This window comes from Aulonocara stuartgranti, assembly GCF_965226115.1.
Source record: "Aulonocara stuartgranti genome assembly, chromosome: 7".
NCBI lineage: Eukaryota > Metazoa > Chordata > Actinopteri > Cichliformes > Cichlidae > Aulonocara > Aulonocara stuartgranti.
This window is the reverse complement of record NC_138945.1, coordinates 57,267,637-57,289,876: the sequence shown is the minus strand read 5'-3', so window position 1 is coordinate 57,289,876 and position 22,240 is coordinate 57,267,637. Positions and strand designations below refer to the sequence as shown.

Genomic DNA, 22,240 nt, shown 5'->3' with positions numbered 1-22,240 from the left:
ATATGACTGAAAACTAACATCACCAGTGGGCTGTGGATTTTAAAACGTGCCATCTTCTGGACTAATAAGAGTCATAGACAAGCACACTCTTTCAGAACACCCACTGTGGCTTTGAGAGAAAGCTCATTCTGCTTTCAGACAAGTCGGGGGTCAAGTGGCAACTTGAAATCCACTCAAAGTACCCAAGAAACATTCTCTTGAAACTGAATGACGACAACAACAATCTTTACTCACCCTGCCCATAGCCTCAGCGATGGACTCTACCATACCCCCAACCATGCCGCCCTCGCTCGCTGCCTCATTCAGAGTCACCATGATGTCGTCAACAGCCTCCTTCATCAGCTGGGCTGCTTCATTGATGGCATCGTGTGTGTGGGATGCCTGAGGACACGGGCAGCTGATTAACGTTACTGTGACGCCATCTCGGTTTAGCCAGGAGGTAATTCATCAGCTTGACAACAGCTCTACAGTGCACCTCAAGCTAGTAAGAACTCAGTGTCCAACTAGAGGACGTGTCACCAGGCTGGTTCCTTTCTGATTTAAGAACAGACATCATCCCTGCTGGCTAATAATTCAAACTTAGTCTAGTTTGTACAATTGTAAATCTATATCTCAGAATGTAGCCATAAAAATAAAATTATAAAAGCCTGGGGTAGTCAGACAATCTGATAAGGAAAAAAAAGCTTCTAAGGAGCTCATTTCAATGTTTTATGGCTGTAATGATGGCAGCAGAGTTTGAGTAAAAGCACAATCATTTCAGAATGGGATTAGAAGTTGTGCAATGAACAGGTTTTAAAAAAATCACTTAAATCTTAAAATCAATTCCAGCACTAATATAGAAAACTTAAAAAGAACTCCTGAGGCTTTGTTCTGCTCAGTTTGATAATACAAATGGTTTATAGCTGAAAGAATTAGAGAAACTGTGAAAGAAGGGATTCATTAATGTGCAACAATGAATGGACTGACAACGATGGACAAAGATGTTCCATTATTTTTGAAACTCGTTGTTTTCCATTCCATTACAGCTCATCTCTGAAGTCAGGCAAAACACAGCATCGACACGAATAGTAAAATTGACTCTGTGCACTACCTTTGGGTTTCCCCCGCCTTCCTTGGCAGCATAAAGCATCTGCAGGGCGGACTCAGCAAGCGTCTTGGTCTGGTCCAGGATGGTCATCTGCTGCTGATGGTCATGCAGCTTAGAGGCCAGGCCCACCGATGCCATAATGAGTGGCTCAAAGTAACTGGCCAGCTGGGTTACCTGAGACAAAGCATTTAGGACAGTAGTCAGAGAAAAGTTGAACCAAAACATACAAAACTGTGTGTTTGCCTCCTAAATTCAGAGGGAATGAAGAGATACACTGTCAGACTAGCACCTTGTGTCCTAGTTGGGCAGCTTCGCCTCGGGCAGCTGTAAAGACTGGATCAATGAGATGACCAATCTCCTGTACCGAGGATGTCAGCTGCTCCTGGAGTGCCTGGTGAGTTACAACAGCAGAGAATTACAGTAAAAGTCTCAACAGAAAGACTACAGATCTCATTAAGTTCCTCTTCCCTCTCACACAGGATACAGCTGATGGGGGATTTGAACTCACTTCCATGGAGATATCATCTCTGCAGGGTAGGGTCTGGCCAACCGCTGCTAGTGAAGCTTGCTCAATGTCCCGGATACACTTATTGATGTTATCAATGGAGTAATCACACTCCCTCTGTCCCGGTGCCTTGTCCCTGTCACCAGAAATAATGGGAAAAAAAGAGACAAATGTCTCCACCTTAATGTGCAAATAAATATATAATAAGAAAATCTGGAGATTTGAGTTGTAAGAAAAATGATGCTCATATCTACCCATAGCAGATTAGCTTAGATAAATATAAACAGTGAAAACAAGGAAAAGAAGCTTGCTTGGTTAAAAAAAAATAAAGATCAAAAAATGAAAAAATATATTCACCTAAAGCCCTAAAGCTCACAAATGAATCTGTAATGCAATCTGTAATCTTGCAGTCATATTATTACCATGGGCTTTACCAGGCAATCAGCACATAGTCACAATGGTCTGCCTAGCTAATCAGCCACTGGCTTGAAACTCATTTTTGTTATGCAGGCATGAGAACGCCATCATTTTTCATTCAGCTCCCGAGAGAAAGTGGCAACACGTTTCCTTCAAATGCTTGAATACTCGAAAAATACTGACAGTCAAGGTTAAATGTTAATGTCTGTTAATTGTAGGTCTTAGTTGCTGTGAGAGCTGATAGGACACCACATAATGAAATGTGTTTCAGATCCACCGTAGCGAGCCCCACCGTTCACTAATCTATTACTAAGCAGTGGGGAACTCAGTAGCTATATACTAATGCAGCAATTTCCTGCTTAGCTGAAAAGATGTCACAAAAAAGTCCTCCAATATGAGAATTTATTTTCTCTCACTGCAAGGAAACCTTTCTAAACTTTGAAGACATGGCTGCAGAGACAGATATGATCACAGGCGGGATTAACACAAACCTAATAGAGGTGATGAGACTCTTGATGGAGTCAGAAACTGTCCTGGAGTGGCCGGCTAGTATGGACCAGGTGGGGGGATCTTTGGGGTTAAGGACCAGTGAGCGGGCTGTTTCTAGAAGGTAAGTGGAGCTATCGAGCATGGAGCGGGCTGAACGCACAATGGGCTCCTGTGCTGCTGAGCCCTGTGGAAATGAAAAGATTAGTGTAGGAGAAACAACGGCCCAGGTAACAGCTCGACAGTGAAGAGCTAGCTATACTGGTCTGACAGCTGTTAATATTCCTTGACTACCTGAGCGAGATCAAAGGTGCAATCAAAGGGAGGGATGAGATTAGACAGGCAGCTTTACACAGACTCACGAAGAAACACCTTCAGTCTTTATGATACGAGCAAAACCCCCCCTTGACAATTAGATTAACAAGCTGAAGATTAGAGCAGCTGTGCTAAGAGAAAGTGCCGTTAAACACTGCCCTCCAACAGATTACAGCCATAAAGCTTTTAGAGGACTATGCGCAAACTATTGCACTCAGATTGAACAAAAAATACATCCTTCTTTTTGAGCCTTTCCTTGACAATAACAAAAGGACCTCAATTCAATTTCCTCTCCTGCTCACAGCACAAACCTTTGCTTGTTGGCTCAAGTAAAAGGCAGTTTTTAAGCAAACTGAATACACAAGTCACAAACACTCGTTTAATCTCACTGAAAAGCGCAATATCTTCTGTAGGATGAACTGAACATTTTCACTGCTCCTAAAAAAAACAGTCACAGATCTCATTTGTGTTGTTGAAAAGATTTTTATTAACTTTCCGTCATTTAACTAGAAAAGGTGAAGGACATTTTAAAGGAGCATTATAAACAAGCATCAACTGAACGAATACCTCATTGCTGATCTGAGCTGGAATGCTTGCAAAATCGGGGTTGTTGGCAAAGGTCGTCAGGTTTTCCACAGCCTCGAGGAGCGGGGCTGTAGCAACGCGGCACCTGTTTCTATTCTCTTCGGAAAAATCCCCATCCAAGGCCTGAAATAAGACAGTCATGAATATTTGTTCATTTGGCTGTTTTTGTAAGTGTGTAACTACTTATACACACATCTGTATCTTCTCACTTGACGAAAAAGATATCTGTAACAAATTTACACTCAACGTTTTGATCAGTTGGAGAGTTGACCTTGATGGTTTTGACGAGGTTGGCTGTGGTGTTGGCCACCTCTTTGGCTGACTGGACAAACTGTCTCCTAGCCACTGGGTTGGAAGTTTTAGAAGAGGCCAGGCGACAGGCGTTACAGAGAGCCGAGGTGTGCTTGGCTACAATTGTTGCTGCAGACAAGACCTTATGAACAAATGAACCAAAACCATTAACAAAGAGGAACAGCTGTATAAAATAAAATTAGGTAAGGCATGGGGGCATTGATTCTTTAAACACAGAGGTCAGGTTTATTCTTAAAAACTGTATTTAATTAAAGAGATATGACAGAATTAACAGCAAGTTATTAAAGACTACTCAGTCTCCATATGCCAGGGGACTAATGTTCTGCAGCCTTTAATGGATCTTACCTGTGAGGGACTGCTGGCAGGATCCACTAAGTTCTGACAAGCCATCTGTATAGCTTGGTGGGCTCGTGCAAACTGAATGGGATCCACCAGCCCCTCGTGGCCTGACTGACTACTGGGATCAGAAACGCCTACAAGATAAGAGGCCTGTGGAGTAGAAAACAAAAGCGTGTTATGTGCTCCCAGTTACACTGGATACCCCCCAAACACAAAGGGACACAAAGGGGAATACAGAGCAGGCCGTGGCCAAGGCTGCTACACCCACTCCATAGGAATGGGGTCCACATCTTATGAGTCTGTGGTTGGGACACCAAGAGCTGATAAATGTTGAACAACCATGGTCCATGAAAACCATCAAGAGAACCTGCACAAACACTGAAATTCTCTACGCCAACAACAATGCGAGTGCCTATATCTATGACTGAGTGGACAAGAGCTTCACACCAAAACCCAAAACAACCCAAAACCCACACAAAACAACAAAGACAATGACTCTGTGTGGCCACCAACAGAGCACAACAGAAAGGACTGGATGTCCCACAATCATCTGACATTTTCTGTGGAACACACAAGAAGATGACCCCACTCCTCTGCATTTCAAGTAGTGATCCAATGTTAGATGTGTGATTCTGTATGGGGTAACACCTTAAATAACCAGGCTGAAGCTCGGTTAATAAAGAGGGAGCAAAAGCTAAGAAAGCCAGATCTTAAATGATCCCGGCCAAGTGCTCCCAGTTGTATTACTTAACCCCACCTACTAGGAACCTGCAAGACAACACAGAAGGACAACCAGGGGAAAACCCAGCAGTGCAAGGCCAAGGAAGAGATCCGTTACATCATTCATAGCTGTTGATTCACAAGGCTAATACCTCCACTGTTCTTAGACTGGTGCAGATCGATCCAATAGGACATCACACAAAGTTGGTACTAGTCAGCTGGCAGGGTGTCTGCTCTGAGTATGTCAGATATTTGCACCTCTGTTGGGTATCGACTAGAAGGGTTCAGGGCAGCAATTCATGCGTGAAAGTGATTTCCACCTTGTGAAGATGTCTCAATTTCCTTTTATGCCGTATGTCTTGGGCTATGTCAACCTTAAAAATTGATAGCAATTTGCTTTTTTAAACAAAGTGTGTGTTTAATTCTAGGTATCTAAAAATAAAGAGAAAAAGGGAAGGCGAGCGCAGAAGCAGGGTAAGTCAGAGCGAGTTAGTATGGCGCTGTGATCTCACCTGTCCTGCAGCCTCTGTCAGCCCACACAGAGCTTTGGACGCCAAGCCCACGCTCTCCCCGAAGGCCACCACATCACCTGTCTTACAGTGCTGAGAAATGCCTGCCATTGACTCCCCTAGGACCTGAGGCAGATGAAAATGGAGAAAATGTGGACAAATTAGCTCTTCAGCTGCCTACCATGTAAAATATTTGACAGTTAGTGCACTCGGTTATTTTATACGCCTGTACTTTTGAGTTCTCCATGACGCTCTCGATGCAATCAAAGTAGGAGAGCTCGTTGACGGGCTCACTGGGGTTATCCAGCAGACCTCTGACAGCCTGAATACAGATGGAGACACAACAACTTAAACTACAATATTGCATTTCTACGTTGATATCCTTGGAAATTTATCAGCTACTTAATTCAGACCCGAGGCTAACATTATAATTATAAATTGATCTGTGCAGAGATAAATCATCATAATCAAGGCCTTAAATGAACAATATTAATATCATTTAAAACTATTCATAGTATAATCATCGTTAGGCTTCAGAATGTAAAAATGCTCCTGTTATATTAGTGTTGCTAATGCAGCTACTGTACTATTGTTCTGAATGTATTATCCAGCTATAAAACATGGCTATATAGGAGGAATCTAATGGAAAATAGTGGGAAACCATGAGAAAAAAATACAAAACTCATAAACTTTATTTAAAAAACATGAAATGCAGGCATGCATAGAAACCAGAAAACGTCTGTGTGGTATCCTGTATGTGAGGAAAGCTACCTCCAACTCCCTCAAGGCGTTGTCACACTCCTTTTGTCCTGCTGCTTGCTGTGTACAGAGCGTTATCAGCTGGTTAATACTCTCTGTCACCGCCCTGAAACACACAGGCAGCCACACAGCCTCTTTAGCTCTCACATGTGTCCTCTGCATGCACGCACAGGCTGGCTTCACTCACACATGCTTTTAGCCCCCCTATTCAAGCACGGCACTGCCGGCTTCTCGCTGCGATTGGATAACACAGCTCACAGGAGTGCCGAGATTGTCTCGAGTTTGTGTTCAGCCTTGCTGAGCACAGACAGGCTCAAGCCAAGGCTTCCATCTTCCTAATTAGACAGAGAGAAGTCAGTCAGGCCTAAAGCCCTGCGGGACCAGCTGCTTGGCTTCTCTCCACTAAGGGGAGGATACGTACTCCCCCTAGCAATGCCGAACAGACACGCTGTAGGAGCGGCATACAGATGTAGTAAGAAGCTGTTTTCTATAGCTATCATTACTTGCTACAGATCTTGAGCCAGGATTCACATGATATATACTACTGAGCTGTTCACCTCACTGGCAAATACAACATAGCATTCAGAAAATTTGACACATTTCAGGTACTGCTTGAGTTTTATCGCACCTTGCTGCCACAGCTAGGAGATTCTTAGCATTGGCTGCACCTGGATCCACAGACAGAGATTTGGCAGCCAGTAGCAGCTTACTGGATGCCATGGAGATGTTCTTCAGATTACCGATGACTTGGATCTGGTCATCCTTACTCTGTACATGCAAGGAAGAAGAAAAATTCAGGTGAATTTTGTTTTTGATGGTTTCAAATCTGTATTAAATGTTGTGTTACAATTATTAAACAGTATTGGTTAGAGTGTTCTACTTTACAGTAATGGCTATCCTCTTTTGTCACATAACAGGTATTTTTGAGTCTTTGATTGTCAAATTTATGTAATGTTTGTTTTTTAGTCAAATTAATATTGTGTGTATAAGTGACAATTATCGATTAATAATTTGTATGCAATATTATTGTGTTCCAAGTTTATTATATCAAAAAGCCTAACTCTAATTTTTGTTGTCACGGCTAAAAACTGCTGTTCTGATTAAAGAAGTAATGCACTTATATGAGCCTTTGTGGGTTTGACTTTAGTCTCATAAATTCCCCACAAAATTGAATTTTCTCCTGAAACTCAGAGTACCCAAGACCGTTAGGCTATTTCATGTGGGAAAGATTTCCGACAACGGTGCGCACGCCTCCTTTCACAGAGCAGCACAAACCGGCTCTAACCAGAATAAAAGAGAAGCAGGAGCCTCCGGTGTAGAAAAGAACAAGGGGACAAGTTAATCAGAGTCTCTAGACTTTGAAACCGACACCTCATGGGTCCTCAACTGGCAGCTTCATTAAATGGTATCCACAAAAATCAATTTCAGCGCCAAAAGTGAAGAGGTGATTCCAAGATGCTGGCCTTGAAGGCATGGTTACAAAGAAAAAGCTTATATCTGAGACTATACACTAAAATGAGCCATTTGTGGCAGAAAAACACAAACGTTATCAGGGGAATCTGAAAAAAAAAAAAGTTGTGGACAAACAAAATAAACATCTGAGGTGTTTAATTCCATGCAGACATGTTGAAGAAATGCGATAGCTGTTGTAAAGTAAGAGATTAGTACAGGTTAAAAACAGTCTTGAACAAGAAAGGTAGTCCCTTTACTTTTCTTATGCAGTGGACACCACTTCATTGGAGCCAATTTGCTCCTATAAAAGGTAAAGAACGAACTCAACATGTAACCCCAAATTATGCAACATACCTAGTTCGCCTTTATTCTGTTTACCATGGAATGACCAGCACAGTCTGGGTGGTGAGCGATCAGTTTGATAGTATTCTACTTAGACAGGAGTCAGGACCTACAAACCAGTCCAAGCTGTGGGAGTATCTTCAGGACACATGAGATAAAATTTCCCATGTGTACTAGTGTACATCCTCTTCAGTGTCTGATATTTAGAATTTTGAATGAATGAGCAAAATATTCAGAACAAGAACATCACACAAAGCATCTGAATACTTTAGAGCTCTTTGGAGGAATTAGCGTGACTAACTGAATGCAATAGCTTTTGGTTAGTAAAGTAATGCAAAGATGCACTCTGCATTTGAAGCTTTTGAGTTTACTTGATAAAAGCTTTAAATGAACTGCTGGCACTGGATCACTATTAAACTGTGTCACTGGAGCATGAAGTCTTTGTATGGTCATGAAACCTACCTGGGTGTGTCCTGCCATCTCAATGCCAGCATCCAGGAACTCATCAAAGTCTTGGCTAAACTTCCCTGAGGCTGCAGCCAGCTGGCTGCTTCTTCCACGAGAGGAGTGGACGACCTCGCCTGCGGAGTGGTTGAGTTCAGCTGCTGTGTGGTTCAGATCAGACTGAGCCTCTTGGAATGTCTTACTGCAGGGAGGGAGCTTCAAAGACAAGACATGCACATTAGGCCACACTTTGGAATATTAAAACTGCAGGCAAAAGGAAATATTCTGTTTGGGGATAAAGGGTCGATATATAAATACTCTCATGTCATTATGCAAACATAAAAGGCAAGAAATCCCTAAGAAAAAGCTTAAGCAACACTCACGAAGTCCACTAGTAGCTTCTTGCTGGCCTCGCCTATGCTCCTGAGGGCCATGTCAACATCCTTCTGGCCTGGCAGGCAATTCACACAATTATTAAGGGAGTGCGAAACAGCTTTGGCCACCTGCAACACAGTACAACATCTGTCAATGGTCCGTCATTAGTCATTCTAAAAATGTGCTACACAACAAAGCCCCAGAGCAAAGCTATATGTGGAGAAATATCTCAAATGCAAATTGGGCTCACGGCAGTGCACAATAATCCGTGTCACTAATTTATGCTGCTGTCACAGATATATGCCAAACAATATGTTTATCCCCTGAAGGGCTGCAGGAGAATGAACAATTTTACTCCAGCAAAACCTCTCCTGAGAGAGGGAAACCAGCCGAGAAATGCATAGCAGACAGGAAAAAAAGAGCAACACTTAGTAGAGGGGACGACTCTAATGGGAAAATCTTTACAAATCAGTAGATGAGGGAGACGGGCCATCAGTGCTCCTCAATCAATCAGTCTATCAGATCTATCAGATCTATCTATCTATCTGCTAATAAGTGGTATGCTACCTGTGCCAGTCTCTGCTGACTCTCAGCATCACCAGGATGAACCAGGGCCTGATGTGCTTCATGGATGAGCATGGCTGAGCCCTCCATCACACACTGGGCTGAGTCCAGCATGGCAGCTGCAGCCTGAGGCTCCTTGGTGCTGGCTGCCACACCTCGAGCGGCTTGAGCTAATGTCCTCAGAGCCTGTGCTGTTTCCCTAGCAGCAACACCTGTGAAAAATGAGTGACGATTTAGCAAATACATTAATTCCAGTGTCGCATTTCAGCAGCCCTGTTTAAGCAGTACTAACTGAGAGCTATGTGTATTTCTTGTCTTTACTAAAACTGTAATGACATTGTGCAAGTCAACAAGCAGGATTTCGCAGCACCACACTGTGAAAAAAAGAAAAAAAAATCATTATACTCAAATAACTTCATTGTTTAAATAAATCACTTAATATGATAAATAAAGCCTCACACTGGAGGTCCCCTCAGCTTATTACACATAGAACTGGGGAAAAAAAAGAAAAAGCTGCAAATTGCATAAAATTGCATTAACCAGCAGAGTGGAGCCATTTGCTGATGGAATGTTAAATCCAGTGAAAAAAAAGATTAATGAGTAGAGAGCAGCACCCTGGGCCACAGCATGAAGTATTGCCTCGGAGCACTCATTGTTATAAATGTTATTCTTTATCCGTCTTCATCTCAATTCCACTGAGATCCCCGTTTGAGCCAAAACTGACGGCAAAGCAGTGAAGCCATGTTGGATTCCCGGGGTTCGGTTCAAGGCGGTAATGACAGCACAAATAAAATAACATCTTTAGCTTGGTTTATCCTCAAGACTGACACTCGGCACAATTTTGAGAATTCCTTTTAAATAAAAGTCACAGGCAGTATTCCATATGTATCTAAATGGCTGCTCAAACTTCTCAGCCCCACTCGTGTATAAAATACACTACCTGTGTAATGTTCATTGCCTTGCGCAGCGCATGTCAGCAACTGGGCCATGGAAGAACCCACAGTCTTAGACGTACTTCCCAAATCCTGAGCGCATTTTTCCAGCTGTATAAGCGACAGAACACATAAATAACTCATTTGACTCATGGCTAAGATTTCTTTAGCATTTTGGTATCTCTACACAGCAGCTATCTCTAGCCTAATGAGATGGGCTAGATGAGAAACTGTAATTGTTTCTATTTACTGACCGTTTCTCCAGGAAGTGGTTTGAGTTGGCCATCAATGACAGACATCTTGGCATCCTGAAGTTCACTCTTGAGTGTCTGTACAGTTTTGAGGGCTAAGTCAATCTCCAGAGGGCCACAAGCTTCATGTGCCTTAAAAAAAAAAAAAAAAGTAAAAAAAACCCCCACAGACATAGCTGTTACTTAAACACAAGCCATACGCAGCAGACAAGATGCAATCCTGCATGTACAGTGGGGCAAAAAAGTATTTAGTCAGCCACCGATTGTGCAAGTTCCCCCACTTAAAATGATGACAGAGGTCAGTAATTTGCACCAGAGGTACACTTCAACTGTGAGAGACAGAATGTGAAAAAAAAATCCATGAATCCACATGGTAGGATTTGTAAAGAATTTATTCGTAAATCAGGGTGGAAAATAAGTATTTGGTCACCTCAAACAAGGAAAATCTCTGGCTCTCACAGACCTGTAACGTCTTCTGTAAGAAGCTTTTCTGTCCCCCACTCGTTACCTGTATGAATGGCACCTGTTTGAACTCATCATCTGTATAAAAGACACCTGTCCACAGCCTCAAACAGTCAGACTCCAAACTCCGCCATGGCCAAGACCAAAGAGCTTTCGAAGGACACCAGGAAAAGTATTGTAGACCTGCACCAGACTGGGAAGAGTGAATCTACAATAGGCAAGCAGCTTGGTGTGAAAAAAATCAACTGTGGGAGCAATCATCAGAAAATGGAAGACATACAAGACCACTGATAATCTCCCTCGATCTGGGGCTCCACGCAAGATCTCATCCCGTGGGGTCAAAATGATCATGAGAACGGTGAGCAAAGATCCCAGAACCACACGGGGGGACCTGGTGAATGACCTGCAGAGAGCTGGGACCAAAGTAACAAAGGTCACCATCAGTAACACACTACAATGGCAGGGAATCAAATCCCACAGTGCCAGACGTGTTCCGCTGCTGAAGCCAGTGCATGTCCAGGCCCGTCTGAAGTTTGCCAGAGAGCACATGGATGATACAGCAGAGGATTGGGAGAATGTCATGTGGTCAGATGAAACCAAAGTAGAACTTTTTGGTATAAACTCAACTCGTCGTGTTTGGAGGACGAAGAATACTGAGTTGCATCCCAAGAACACCATACCTACTGTGAAGCATGGGGGTGGAAACATCATGCTATGGGGCTGTTTTTCTGCCAAGGGGACAGGACGACTGATCCGTGTTAAGGACAGAATGAATGGGGCCATGTATCGTGAGATTTTGAGCCAAAACCTCCTTCCATCAGTGAGAACTTTGAAGATGAAACGAGGCTGGGTCTTCCAACATGACAATGATCCAAAACACACCGCCCGGGCAACAAAGGAGTGGCTCCGTAAGAAGCATTTGAAAGCCCTGGAGTGGCCTAGCCAGTCTCCAGACCTCAACCCCATAGAAAATCTGTGGCGGGAGTTGAAAGTCCGTGTTGCTCGGCGACAGCCCCAAAACATCACTGCTCTCGAGAAGATCTGCATGGAGGAATGGGCCAAAATACCAGCTACTGTGTGTGCAAACCTGGTAAAGACCTATAGTAAACGTTTGACCTCTGTTATTGCCAACAAAGGTTATGTTACAAAGTATTGAGTTGTATTTTTGTTATTGACCAAATACTTATTTTCCACCCTGATTTACGAATAAATTCTTTACAAATCCTACCATGTGGATTCATGGATTTTTTTTTCACATTCTGTCTCTCACAGTTGAAGTGTACCTCTGGTGCAAATTACTGACCTCTGTCATCATTTTAGGTGGGGGAACTTGCACAATCGGTGGCTGACTAAATACTTTTTTGCCCCACTGTAAATGTGTGATGTGAGATCACAGAATTAGACTCTAATTGGACAGTGAATCTTTTCACTGATGGCCTGCATCAGTGAAAAGAATCATGCTCACGGATACCTTCTGCGTGGCAGTCCGGAGCTCCGCCAGGCAGGTAGCTAAATTCTTGGCACACTGGCCCAGTTGCATAGCAGCAGCTTGTTCGGCCACTGTTGGAACTGCTGACTTTGCAGACGCCACCATCTTACTCCCAGGCTGAGAGACAGTAATAGAAACACACCAAGAAATGAGATTCCTTTGATAGAGGGTTACAGTCACTCACTGTGTCAAGGTGAAATACAAACCTGTAAGAAGCTCTGGCTGGCCATGATGAGGGCGAGTTGGGGGCCCAGCTCCTCAGGCTGGGCTTGGCTGCTCCTCATTCCCTGCACCAACTGGGGAATACTATCTGCTACCATCTGAAATTAAACACCACATAATGTTTGCTTCATATGCCACACCATCATGACTTACTGAGAAAGGTGCTAACAAGGCTCCCAAACAAGACACTCCCTGTGACAACATGTATTATATGTAAATACAGGCTATAACATTAGTACAAAAGAGCACATCACAAAGATTACAGGATCATACCTTGCAGCTGTGAACTAGCTGTTGGTGTGAGGCTGTATTTTTGTTGGATGCAGCTGCGTTTTGGGCAGCTGCGATGGTCTGTGTAGCAGCAGCCGCTGCCTGCTTAGCAGCGATCTGTTCAGAAGACACAAATGGAGAAAATGTAAGTAAGAGAGTGCTGCTTGGCTAAGAGGAATGTTCACTTTTGCTCTGCGCAGTATTATGCTGTCATGTTCTGTACTCCAACAGAGTTCTAATCAGACTAAAAGGGGTCACAACCAAAAGAAGAGGGAAATGGATGGAACTATGCTGCTCGGTCATGATTTCATGAAGTGATCAGTACTGCCTTCGCTTGGGCAGATTTCCAGAACTAAAGCTAAAAATAGCCTGGCTTACATTAATTCATAGACACAAGACAGGGTTTGAAGCAATGACGGGACTGAAAACAAAGCTGTTAAATGGGTGAGGAGATACTGATGGAAAGATATACGTAACACATGGTATCGTTATATAGAGAAAATTCACATAACCCTAAAGACAGACAGACAGACAGACAGATAGATCAAGTGCCCTTGTTATTCTTTTGCAATTTTAAAGAATGTGATCAGTATACAAAAGAAAATTTAATGGCTTCTTCCTTTGAACTTAACCCACTCAATCAAGTTTCATGAAATTCGGCTTGGTAGCTTTTGCATAATCTTGCAGAGAAACAGACAAACAAACCCCACCTATTACACTGCCACTTCAGCTTGTGGCTTGTCAGTGGAATACATAAAGTGATATGCTCATCATGCTGTCTGTATAAAACTGGATAAATTAAGGGGTCTTAAGGGTCATAGTGTCATCTGTTATATTTGTCACATGCACTTGGATATGCTCAACATTCTGGTCTTCCCCAGCTTACATGCTGTCTCGATAGAGGATGCTATTACCATCATTAGTGTGAACATCTGATGCAAGAAGGATGACTGAGATGCTGCATGTCTGATAGCAGGATTATTCGAGCCCTCAGTAATGCATAGTTTATGTGCCTAGAAAACTGAACACTACACTGTGTGTCCTTGTGCAGAGAGCAGGAAGTCATTAGAGGCAAACTGATACCAAGGGCTACATACAGATCTTTACACTTAGGTGGCTCATTCACAGCACTAATGGGGCTTATAGCACAGTGCTATAGGAAAGAGAAATAATACAAATATAATAAATTGCCCAGCAGTTGTTTCTACATGGTTATTTTCATCCTTTTCAGTGTTTTCTTTCTCCTTTTATTTTTACACCATCTTTCTTTTGCAGGTATTATACAATAACAGAAAGAGATGTTTGGGTCACACCTTTGTCAGTAAGGTGAAACAAGAAGAAGATTTATGTTTTGATCAAGGTCAGACAACAGAAAAAATGATGACACATTGAGTCCTTTAACTCACCTCCAGCCTGTTGACTATTTTTTTCTTTATTGCGTTCTGAGCCGCCGCGTTAGTGGCGACACGTAGCCCTTCAGCTGCCTCTCTGAGTCTCTGTTGCTGGTCTTCATTGTCCGGGTAGGCGGCTGCCCCCTGGGGGACGCATTAACACACATTCATGTACACATGTGCAGATGTGCACACGCGGACACACACTCCCTCACACATACTGTACTGCACATACAGAATCTAACAACAGCAATCAGATCTCAGCAATAAAAGTTTAAACAACTCTGGTTATGCAAGTTGTGCAATAGATGGAAAGAGTCATTTAGATCTGTCTGCTTTTTGACAGTTTCCAAGGAAACCGTCAGTGCCAGATCCTCACTTCCTCTTTGATAATGGCAGTGACGTGGTGATTAATGTGTCACAGATCAAAAACATCTAACGAGCCATAAGCAGCGTTTCACATGCCTGTGTATTTCACACTGATAATATCCTGCTCAGCAGTGCCAGGGGCTCATTAAGAGCCACTGATGCAGCAGCCTTTTTATTTTGGATGTGAAATGATGCTAGTAGATAGTGCATACAGTAATGCCAACACTTGTTTTCTATCAAAGGGAAGATATTCAGTTCAATTCCTTTAAAACTGTTCTAGATGTAACAACAACAAAATAAAATGCACTGCATCAAGATTCATCATTAAATTTTGTAGAATATAATAAGGTACAATAAAGTAATGTAATAATGACTGAAAGCAGTTAGCTTGTCTGGTATTATGTTAACCACACTGCATTGTGAGGTTAAGCCTGATGCTTTCCTACCTTAGCAGCCTCCACCATCCGAGCTGTGGCATCAGCCAAGAGCTTGGCTGCAGCAAGCAATTTTTTGGAGTTGTCAACATCAACTTCTGCCTCTGCATCTGATCTCATGGCATTGACCAAGTCAGAGGTAGCTTGGGCTAAAACTCTGGCCTGACGGACCATCTCACCTGTTCACACGCAAACACCAAGTTAGTGCCCCGTATAAACATCAAAATGATCTATTACAACTGTTACAACTGAAATTCAGCTGATTTGGGCTTTTGTTCATTTACATTTTTCTTTTGTCTTTTCAGTGATGACATCTATGCTATTGAAGACAGAATTATTAGCACCTCCACAAAAATGTCATTTTTATTAGAAAGCCAGTGATTTTTAACACTCTTTTTCCAAACAGCCTAGTTTTAGTTTTGATACTTATATTACTTTAAAACAAAATGACAAAAAACAAACAAACAAAAAACTAAAGCTGGCAGGGTCAAGGGTTAGGGTCATTAGCCTGCTAAAGCTAATAGTCAATTGTGTATCATTTTGCTGGACAATAACCTGCAGTCCTTTGTTGTAGTTTTCAACAAGCCTCACACACATCTCCTAATCAACCCCAGCCCATTGTTCTTTGGCGAATGTCTGAGTCTCTGATGGTCTTCTGGCATGGACCGTGGTCTTCAATTCAACCCACAGATTTTTAATCAGATTCAAGTCACTCCTGAAGACCTTCTATGACTCTGTGGTGGCTTCTGCTATCTTTTATGGTGTGGTCTGCTGGGGCGGCAGCATCTCTGCTGGGGACAGGAAGAGACTGAACAGGGTGATCCGAAGGGCCAGCTCTGTTCTAGGATGCCCTCTGGACCCAGTGGAGGTGGTGAGTGACAGGAGAATGGCGGCTAAGCTGTCATCCCTGATGGACAACATCTCCCACCCCATGCAGCAGACTGTGACAGCACTGAGCAGCTCCTTCAGTGGGAGACTGCGGCACCCACGGTGTGGGACGGAGAGATTTCGCAGGTCTTTCCTCCCCACTGCTGTCAGACTCCATAATAAAGACTTTAACTGAACAAACACACACATCCACACATGTGCAATAACACTAAGTGCAATAATCTTTTCTGGCATCGTATTTTTACTCAGTTGTATATAGCATTCGTATTCTATTTTTATCTTATTGTATATTTTTATTCTATTTTATTCTACTGTATATAGTATATTATTTTATTCTATTCTGTACAGTTGTGTACTGTATTTATTCTTATTGTATTCTAATTTTTGCGTCATAACTTTTGCACTGTCCACTTCCTGCTGTGACAAAACAAATTTCCCACGTGTGGGACTAATAAAGGTTATCTTATCTTAGCTTATCTTATCTTAAGTCAGGGCTTTGAGCAAACCAGTCAAAACCTTCTTTCAGAATCTTTGTATATCTTTCTTTCTTCGTGATTCCTTCCACCTTGACAAGATTCTCAGTTACAGGTGCACTGACGCATCCCCACAGCATAATACTCCCACCACCGTGTTTCAACAGTGAAGATGATATTTTTTTTATTGTACACCACTCCCTTCTTTCTCCACACATCTCTGTGTTCAAAGAGCTCTAATTGAATCTTATCTGACCAAAAGAGATGCTTCCAGTATACATAATCATTCTCCAGGTTGTCCTTAGGATTCTTCAGTCAGGCTTGAAGGTATCTCATGTGCAGAAATTGAGTTGTTCTTGGTGTGAAACACGTCTCTCACTAGTTTGCTTTTCAGAGTCCTTGAAATCTTCCACATCCTTCCTCTGATCTGTACTTTGTGGCTTTGTTTGAATTTTTGACAATTTCTTGATGACTCTTTAACACAAACACCATAAAATAACTTGATTGTACAAGCGTCGAGCATTACAGAGTTAAAGCAAATCTTTGCACAGCAGTTGTTTGTGCTATGGCTCAATAAAAAGATCAGTTTTTCAGTGGGTTATTAATATTTCACCCTGGTCATTTTTATTTATTCTGATATGATCCACCAGTTATTGTGTGCAAACAGAATTAATTTATGCTTTCTAAATTAAAACTTTCTTGCTGTGTTAAAAAGCCACTCTGGAAATTTTGACAAAAACTTTAAATTTCGGAGACTAATAACGTAATTCTCAACTGTACATCTGTATCAGCCTTGACAGCCAGCATATTTTTTAAAAGGTTTTGGAAATATTGCCACCTATGAAAATGTAGACAAAACGCTTGTGAGGCCACTAAAAGGATTTCTAACACTTTGACTATAAGAGCGCCTCATTAATACATACAGATCTTCATTAAAGGCATAATTGATGTGATTGGACGATGACTGTTACTGGTAAGTTCGGCTCTCATTACCATCTTACATATGAGACTGTAGAGGTAAAACAATTTTTATGTAAATTTGAAAAATCATACTACTTAAACTTACACGACCAGAGCTATTACAGCTGTAAGTATTTCAGTGTTCGACAAATTAGCACAGTATATTAATTCATCCTAACAGGCAAACCTAGTGCATCAGTAAGAAATTTCTGTAGTCGTGCAGGTTCACACCATCTTCATCTACTCTCATAGCTAGGTTTCTAGTGAGTCATCCCTGTTCCCACAAATAAAACAATCTTTTGATATATGTTGCATCTCCACACACACCTGCTACAAAGAGCTGTGTTTCCCCACTCACCCACCTCCGGCTCAAAAATAGCTCACCCAGAGAAGACTATGAAATACATTTATATGCATTACAGCCTACATGCTAATTTCTTGGGATTCAACCAACACACTCTGTTGACAATCAACTCAACAAAGAGATTAAATGAGAAAAGCGTAGCAGTGCCTCAGCATTTAAACATTTGTTCTCTCAAAAAATCCCCAGGTCATGTGTTTTCTGTTAAATTTCAAAGTCTTCCTGATGCTGATTGGGACCAGATTGAGTACTCTGTAGTGGTTTTGGATGACATGTTTCCCATAACCCCTTGAGAATCGACTGTGTTTGAAAATTCTTCGGCCTCATGGTTCAAGCCATTACGAACAGTGTCAGCTTTCAAAACACGTCGAGGACTTTTAAGATCACTTAACATACACATAAACACAAATATACCTTCAGCACCTCTGTGATAAAGTCAAAACACATTAAAACAATTCAAATAAACACAGGTATTCACTCACCAGCATCACCCATGGAAGTGAAAATGTTTTCGGTCACGTTCATAATCGTATCCGTGGCCTGGTCATAACGTCCAATAGGCTCGCCGCAGCTGGCATAGTGGCGGACGTGCTGCAGGAGGTCGCTGAGAGCCTGGCTCACCACACCAGCTGCTGCCCCAACTTGCTTCAGCAGCTCACCGTCGTCGCTGGCCGAGCGGCAAGCTTTGACGCAGGTTTCCACGGAACGGTCCACCAACTTCCCGGCCTCGACAAGCTGCTCCTGACACACTGGGGAGCTGATGGTTGGGCTCACCACCTGCACCACACACAGATGTTGGCAGAAATAGTCAAAGGAAACAAAATAGAGACATTTTGAAGACACAAACTGCATCTACAATTAATCTTACCTCATCTAACCAAATGCAACAAGTGAGGCTTTAAAATAAAACATATTGCTACATATATACGGAATACATTTCTTTAGTTGCTATTTAAAGAATTCAACAAATACAATGATGACCTGCTTCAATTGGATAAAACATTAGTATTACATATTTTTTAAATATGTCATATAAGTCCCATATATATATTTTTTGGATCATTTTCTGGTTAATAGTTTGTCCTTTACCTACTGGGCTGCTGAGACGAACAAGTTTTACATCAGTACCTTAGTGCAGGCGACCAGCTGTGAGGTGGACAGGGCACACTGAGTGGCAGCTGCAATCACCCGGTTCTGCAATATGGTGTCTTCGGCCACCTGGGCCACGTTCTTGGCCTTCAGGACTAACATAGCAGCTGCATTGGCCACTGCTTTTGCCAGATTCATCAGGGTGTCCTGCAACATATTAATCAATGTCCTTCACTGAAACACAGCGCAGCTGCAAACATGTGACGGATGGGATCAGGAAAGTAAATGTTTTCATATTTTTTCAATCGATATAGAGTGATTACTGCACAGCTAATGCATGTGGAACAAGTGTAGCACATAACAGAAAGAGATAAATGGTTAAGAATTTTAGGCAGCACATCTGTGCTACTATGTATAGCAAATGGAATACAAACTATGTTAATGTAACAGAAGAACACTGTCTCAAGGTCAATGAGAACAAGACCGTGGATGATTTATGAGCCCTCTTCTCCAGGCATTAACACTAAAGAGAGTGGTATAAAAGCTGCGAGAGGACATCTAAACTAAGGTGTATATGGCATGTAAATGAATTTCAGAGTAAGAGAATAAATTAGGTAGCTAGAGAAGGCTACTGAAACGGTGCTGTTAGTGGAGGTCTGGAACAATGCATTGCCACTTTACTACTAAAAGCTCTCCTTCTGACACTTTGTTTCAAATCCACATAAAGTGAGGGTCTAATAATAAAGTCTGAGGTGATTACATAAGTTTGTATTGACATTTTTAAAGAGAGTTCAGAAAATGTGTGTGCCTTCCTGTTTGGCCAGCAGTGTCATAGAAACAGTGAGGGGGTGGCGCCCAACCTGGAACTTCTCATCAGTCTCGCCCTCCCCCATGTGACGGAGCAGGTCCCCGCTGGCTTGTCCAATGCTTCCTGCTGCCGTCAGCACCGTCTGCCTGGGCTGTATGGGAATGACATCATCACATTCATTACACAGGCTTGGCTTGCTCTCACAGAGGCTCCCATGAATTATCCAAACAGAATTTAGGATCAAAAAAATCATCCCCGTAAAACCTTCTGTAATACATCTTTGCTGGGACACAGATTAAAAAAAAATGCAGTTCAAAACTGTGTGTGCCTTTGTGACTACTGCGATTACAGATAAGGATGAGGTCCAAATCACTACAATAATCAGCAGGTGCCTCACCTCTGCGGCTGCGGGCTCAACAGATCTGAGCAGATCTGACACAGCTCCTGCCAGCATCCTGGCAGCACCCATGAGCTTGTGTCCACTGCCCACCTCATCGTCCATTAATGCCGCAAGCAACTTAACACCCTTAGACATTTCCGTCAGGTTGGAGGAGATGGTGGTGATGGCGCAGCCCACTGCTGTGTAGTCAGTTTCTGTCGGCTCACCTGCAGAGGATGGATAGCCATCATGACAAGCTAATCGGGTTACATCTCTGCTGTGCATCTTAATATGTTATGCTGTTGCCACCTTAATTTTGCTAAGCCACGGAGAAGCTTGTGTTTCACATGCTGCAACAAGCACATCAGTGCCAGTGCTGTAGCTTGAACCCATTTGAAATGGAAGATGAGCACGCTGACAAAAACGCTTTGTATTAGACAGAGAAGCTAGCATACGTGCAACCAAACAGATGGCAAGGTAAGATTAAAACCAAGCAAAAGGCTGGCTGGAACCTGACTGGCATTGCGCCAAAAATCATGAGGCGCTGAAAGAGACACTGGCAGTAAACTCAGCTTCAGGACAACAAGTTCAAGATTTATGAATCATAGAAATATTTTTGAGGCAAAATTGAGACATACATTTTAGTTTTAATACCATCTCAGTAACGCCGACTTGGAAAACATATTGATTTACACCATTTGCACTATGCCCAGTGCAGACTTCAGAAACCAAAGCTCATATATAGAAATTAATAAAACCAGAAAATAATAACATATGCCATCCCTTGTTTTTTCTTTTTTTAGTTATTTAGCATTTTCCCAGGCACTCACCTGCAGTGAGATTGACCACAGATGCTGTTCCAGCAGTGATGGCATCAACCTGAGAGTGGATTTCATGTTTGGATTCATCCACTTTGTTCTGAACCCAAACCCTGGATGCCTTTTGGTGGAGGAAAATGAGAGCTATTGGCATTCATCGTAGTGTGTGATTTTCAGCTCATATCAGCTTTCTTTCACAGGATTAAAGGACTAGGCTAGTACAACACCTATGGCTTTGGAAACACTCAAGCATTAAATACAGCCTCCACATTTACAGTCAGTCCTACATCCTAATTATATTTGAGATATTTGATGGACTTTGATGTGATTAGAATGCTTGATTCTTTTTAAGCCATCTTTGCTTTGCAAATCCAGAGGCTGTAATATCAGAAAGCACACAATCTCGAGTGTTAGAAAAGCACAACTCAAGGGATTGCTAGGATTGTGGGAATGTGGTAGAGTGCACCATCTATGCATGGTGCAACTGTTCTGAAATATTTTCCACAACTGAAGTAACTGGTTGTAATATGGCTCACCAAGTCATGGCCCAGTGGAGGCAGATTATCGACATGTCCCAGGTCAGCCTGGGCCTGCTGCACAGCCTGCATACTGCTGTTGATGGTCCCCATCAGGGCCTGCTGGGCTAGACTCTGACAGCAACAAACAACACAGACACAGTGTTTGCAAATGGCCTAACAAAAGGAGTCTGATTGCAAGATTGTGAAACTTTCTTGATCAGATTTCTTTAGGTCGCACATTTTTTCCTAAATGGCCCACAGGTTGGAAGCTACAGTTTCAGTTACTATCTGAATCAAAGCAAAAAAGAAAAGAAAAAACAGACCAGAATGTTTGTCAGCGCTTACTCACCAGTGGAGGCATGTGTCCTCTGTGCATTTGCCCTGTGGTGATTTGCTGCTGAGCAGAGGGCATAGTACCCATATTGAAAGTGTCAGGCCCGCCAATAGACCCAGACCGAATTATACCTGGAAGGGCTACCGAGCCGTGCTCCACACGGCCTACCCGATTGAACTGCTGCTGCAAAATTGTGGACCTTATTAAAAAATAAAAAGAAATAGAACGCAGTAAGAAGAATTTTATAATTAATCACACCAAAACATTAACTTTATGTATTGTAAATAGACCGCATATTTGTAACATTTTTCAGTCTAATTGACCACTCAATGTACTTCATACTAGAAGCCACATTCACCCATTCACCTACATTAGGAGCACTGAGGTTTGGATCAAAACACCGACCATATGATTAGTGGCCAACCCACACTGTTTCCCAAGCCACAGCTGTTCCCTATGCACATTATATACTTGTACATGCTGTTGTGGTCAGAAGGTTACTTACACTCATCATGGGCATGAATGTCATAGTAACTTTGGCCTTCAAATGGTTTCTTTGAAGTGTTTTTTGTGAAGAGGAA

General features: G+C 42.4%; 1 protein-coding gene across 2 annotated transcripts in view; it reads right to left on the bottom strand.

The window, feature by feature from the left end:
* Window positions 1–22,240, bottom strand: part of tln2b (talin 2b) — a 93,890-nt gene that overhangs the window by 16,219 nt on the left and 55,431 nt on the right. Inside the window, exons 13-41 of one of the 2 annotated variants that reach the window (XM_082542534.1) lie at window positions 21,675–21,858; window positions 21,344–21,457; window positions 20,820–20,928; window positions 20,008–20,216; window positions 19,663–19,761; window positions 18,842–19,009; window positions 18,196–18,490; window positions 15,044–15,210; window positions 14,244–14,372; window positions 12,841–12,954; window positions 12,552–12,665; window positions 12,328–12,462; window positions 10,398–10,526; window positions 10,152–10,254; window positions 9,215–9,423; window positions 8,656–8,775; window positions 8,291–8,488; window positions 6,663–6,802; window positions 6,047–6,140; window positions 5,508–5,597; window positions 5,279–5,401; window positions 4,053–4,196; window positions 3,643–3,828; window positions 3,378–3,518; window positions 2,501–2,682; window positions 1,596–1,728; window positions 1,377–1,478; window positions 1,091–1,261; window positions 235–381 (exon numbers count right to left, since the gene is read on the bottom strand). In XM_082542534.1, coding sequence (XP_082398660.1) covers window positions 235–381; window positions 1,091–1,261; window positions 1,377–1,478; window positions 1,596–1,728; window positions 2,501–2,682; window positions 3,378–3,518; window positions 3,643–3,828; window positions 4,053–4,196; window positions 5,279–5,401; window positions 5,508–5,597; window positions 6,047–6,140; window positions 6,663–6,802; window positions 8,291–8,488; window positions 8,656–8,775; window positions 9,215–9,423; window positions 10,152–10,254; window positions 10,398–10,526; window positions 12,328–12,462; window positions 12,552–12,665; window positions 12,841–12,954; window positions 14,244–14,372; window positions 15,044–15,210; window positions 18,196–18,490; window positions 18,842–19,009; window positions 19,663–19,761; window positions 20,008–20,216; window positions 20,820–20,928; window positions 21,344–21,457; window positions 21,675–21,858 — 4,249 coding nt within the window. The remainder of the gene's footprint in view (window positions 1–234; window positions 382–1,090; window positions 1,262–1,376; window positions 1,479–1,595; window positions 1,729–2,500; window positions 2,683–3,377; window positions 3,519–3,642; window positions 3,829–4,052; window positions 4,197–5,278; window positions 5,402–5,507; window positions 5,598–6,046; window positions 6,141–6,662; window positions 6,803–8,290; window positions 8,489–8,655; window positions 8,776–9,214; window positions 9,424–10,151; window positions 10,255–10,397; window positions 10,527–12,327; window positions 12,463–12,551; window positions 12,666–12,840; window positions 12,955–14,243; window positions 14,373–15,043; window positions 15,211–18,195; window positions 18,491–18,841; window positions 19,010–19,662; window positions 19,762–20,007; window positions 20,217–20,819; window positions 20,929–21,343; window positions 21,458–21,674; window positions 21,859–22,240) is intronic. The other variant, XM_082542535.1, reaches the window with a different exon arrangement.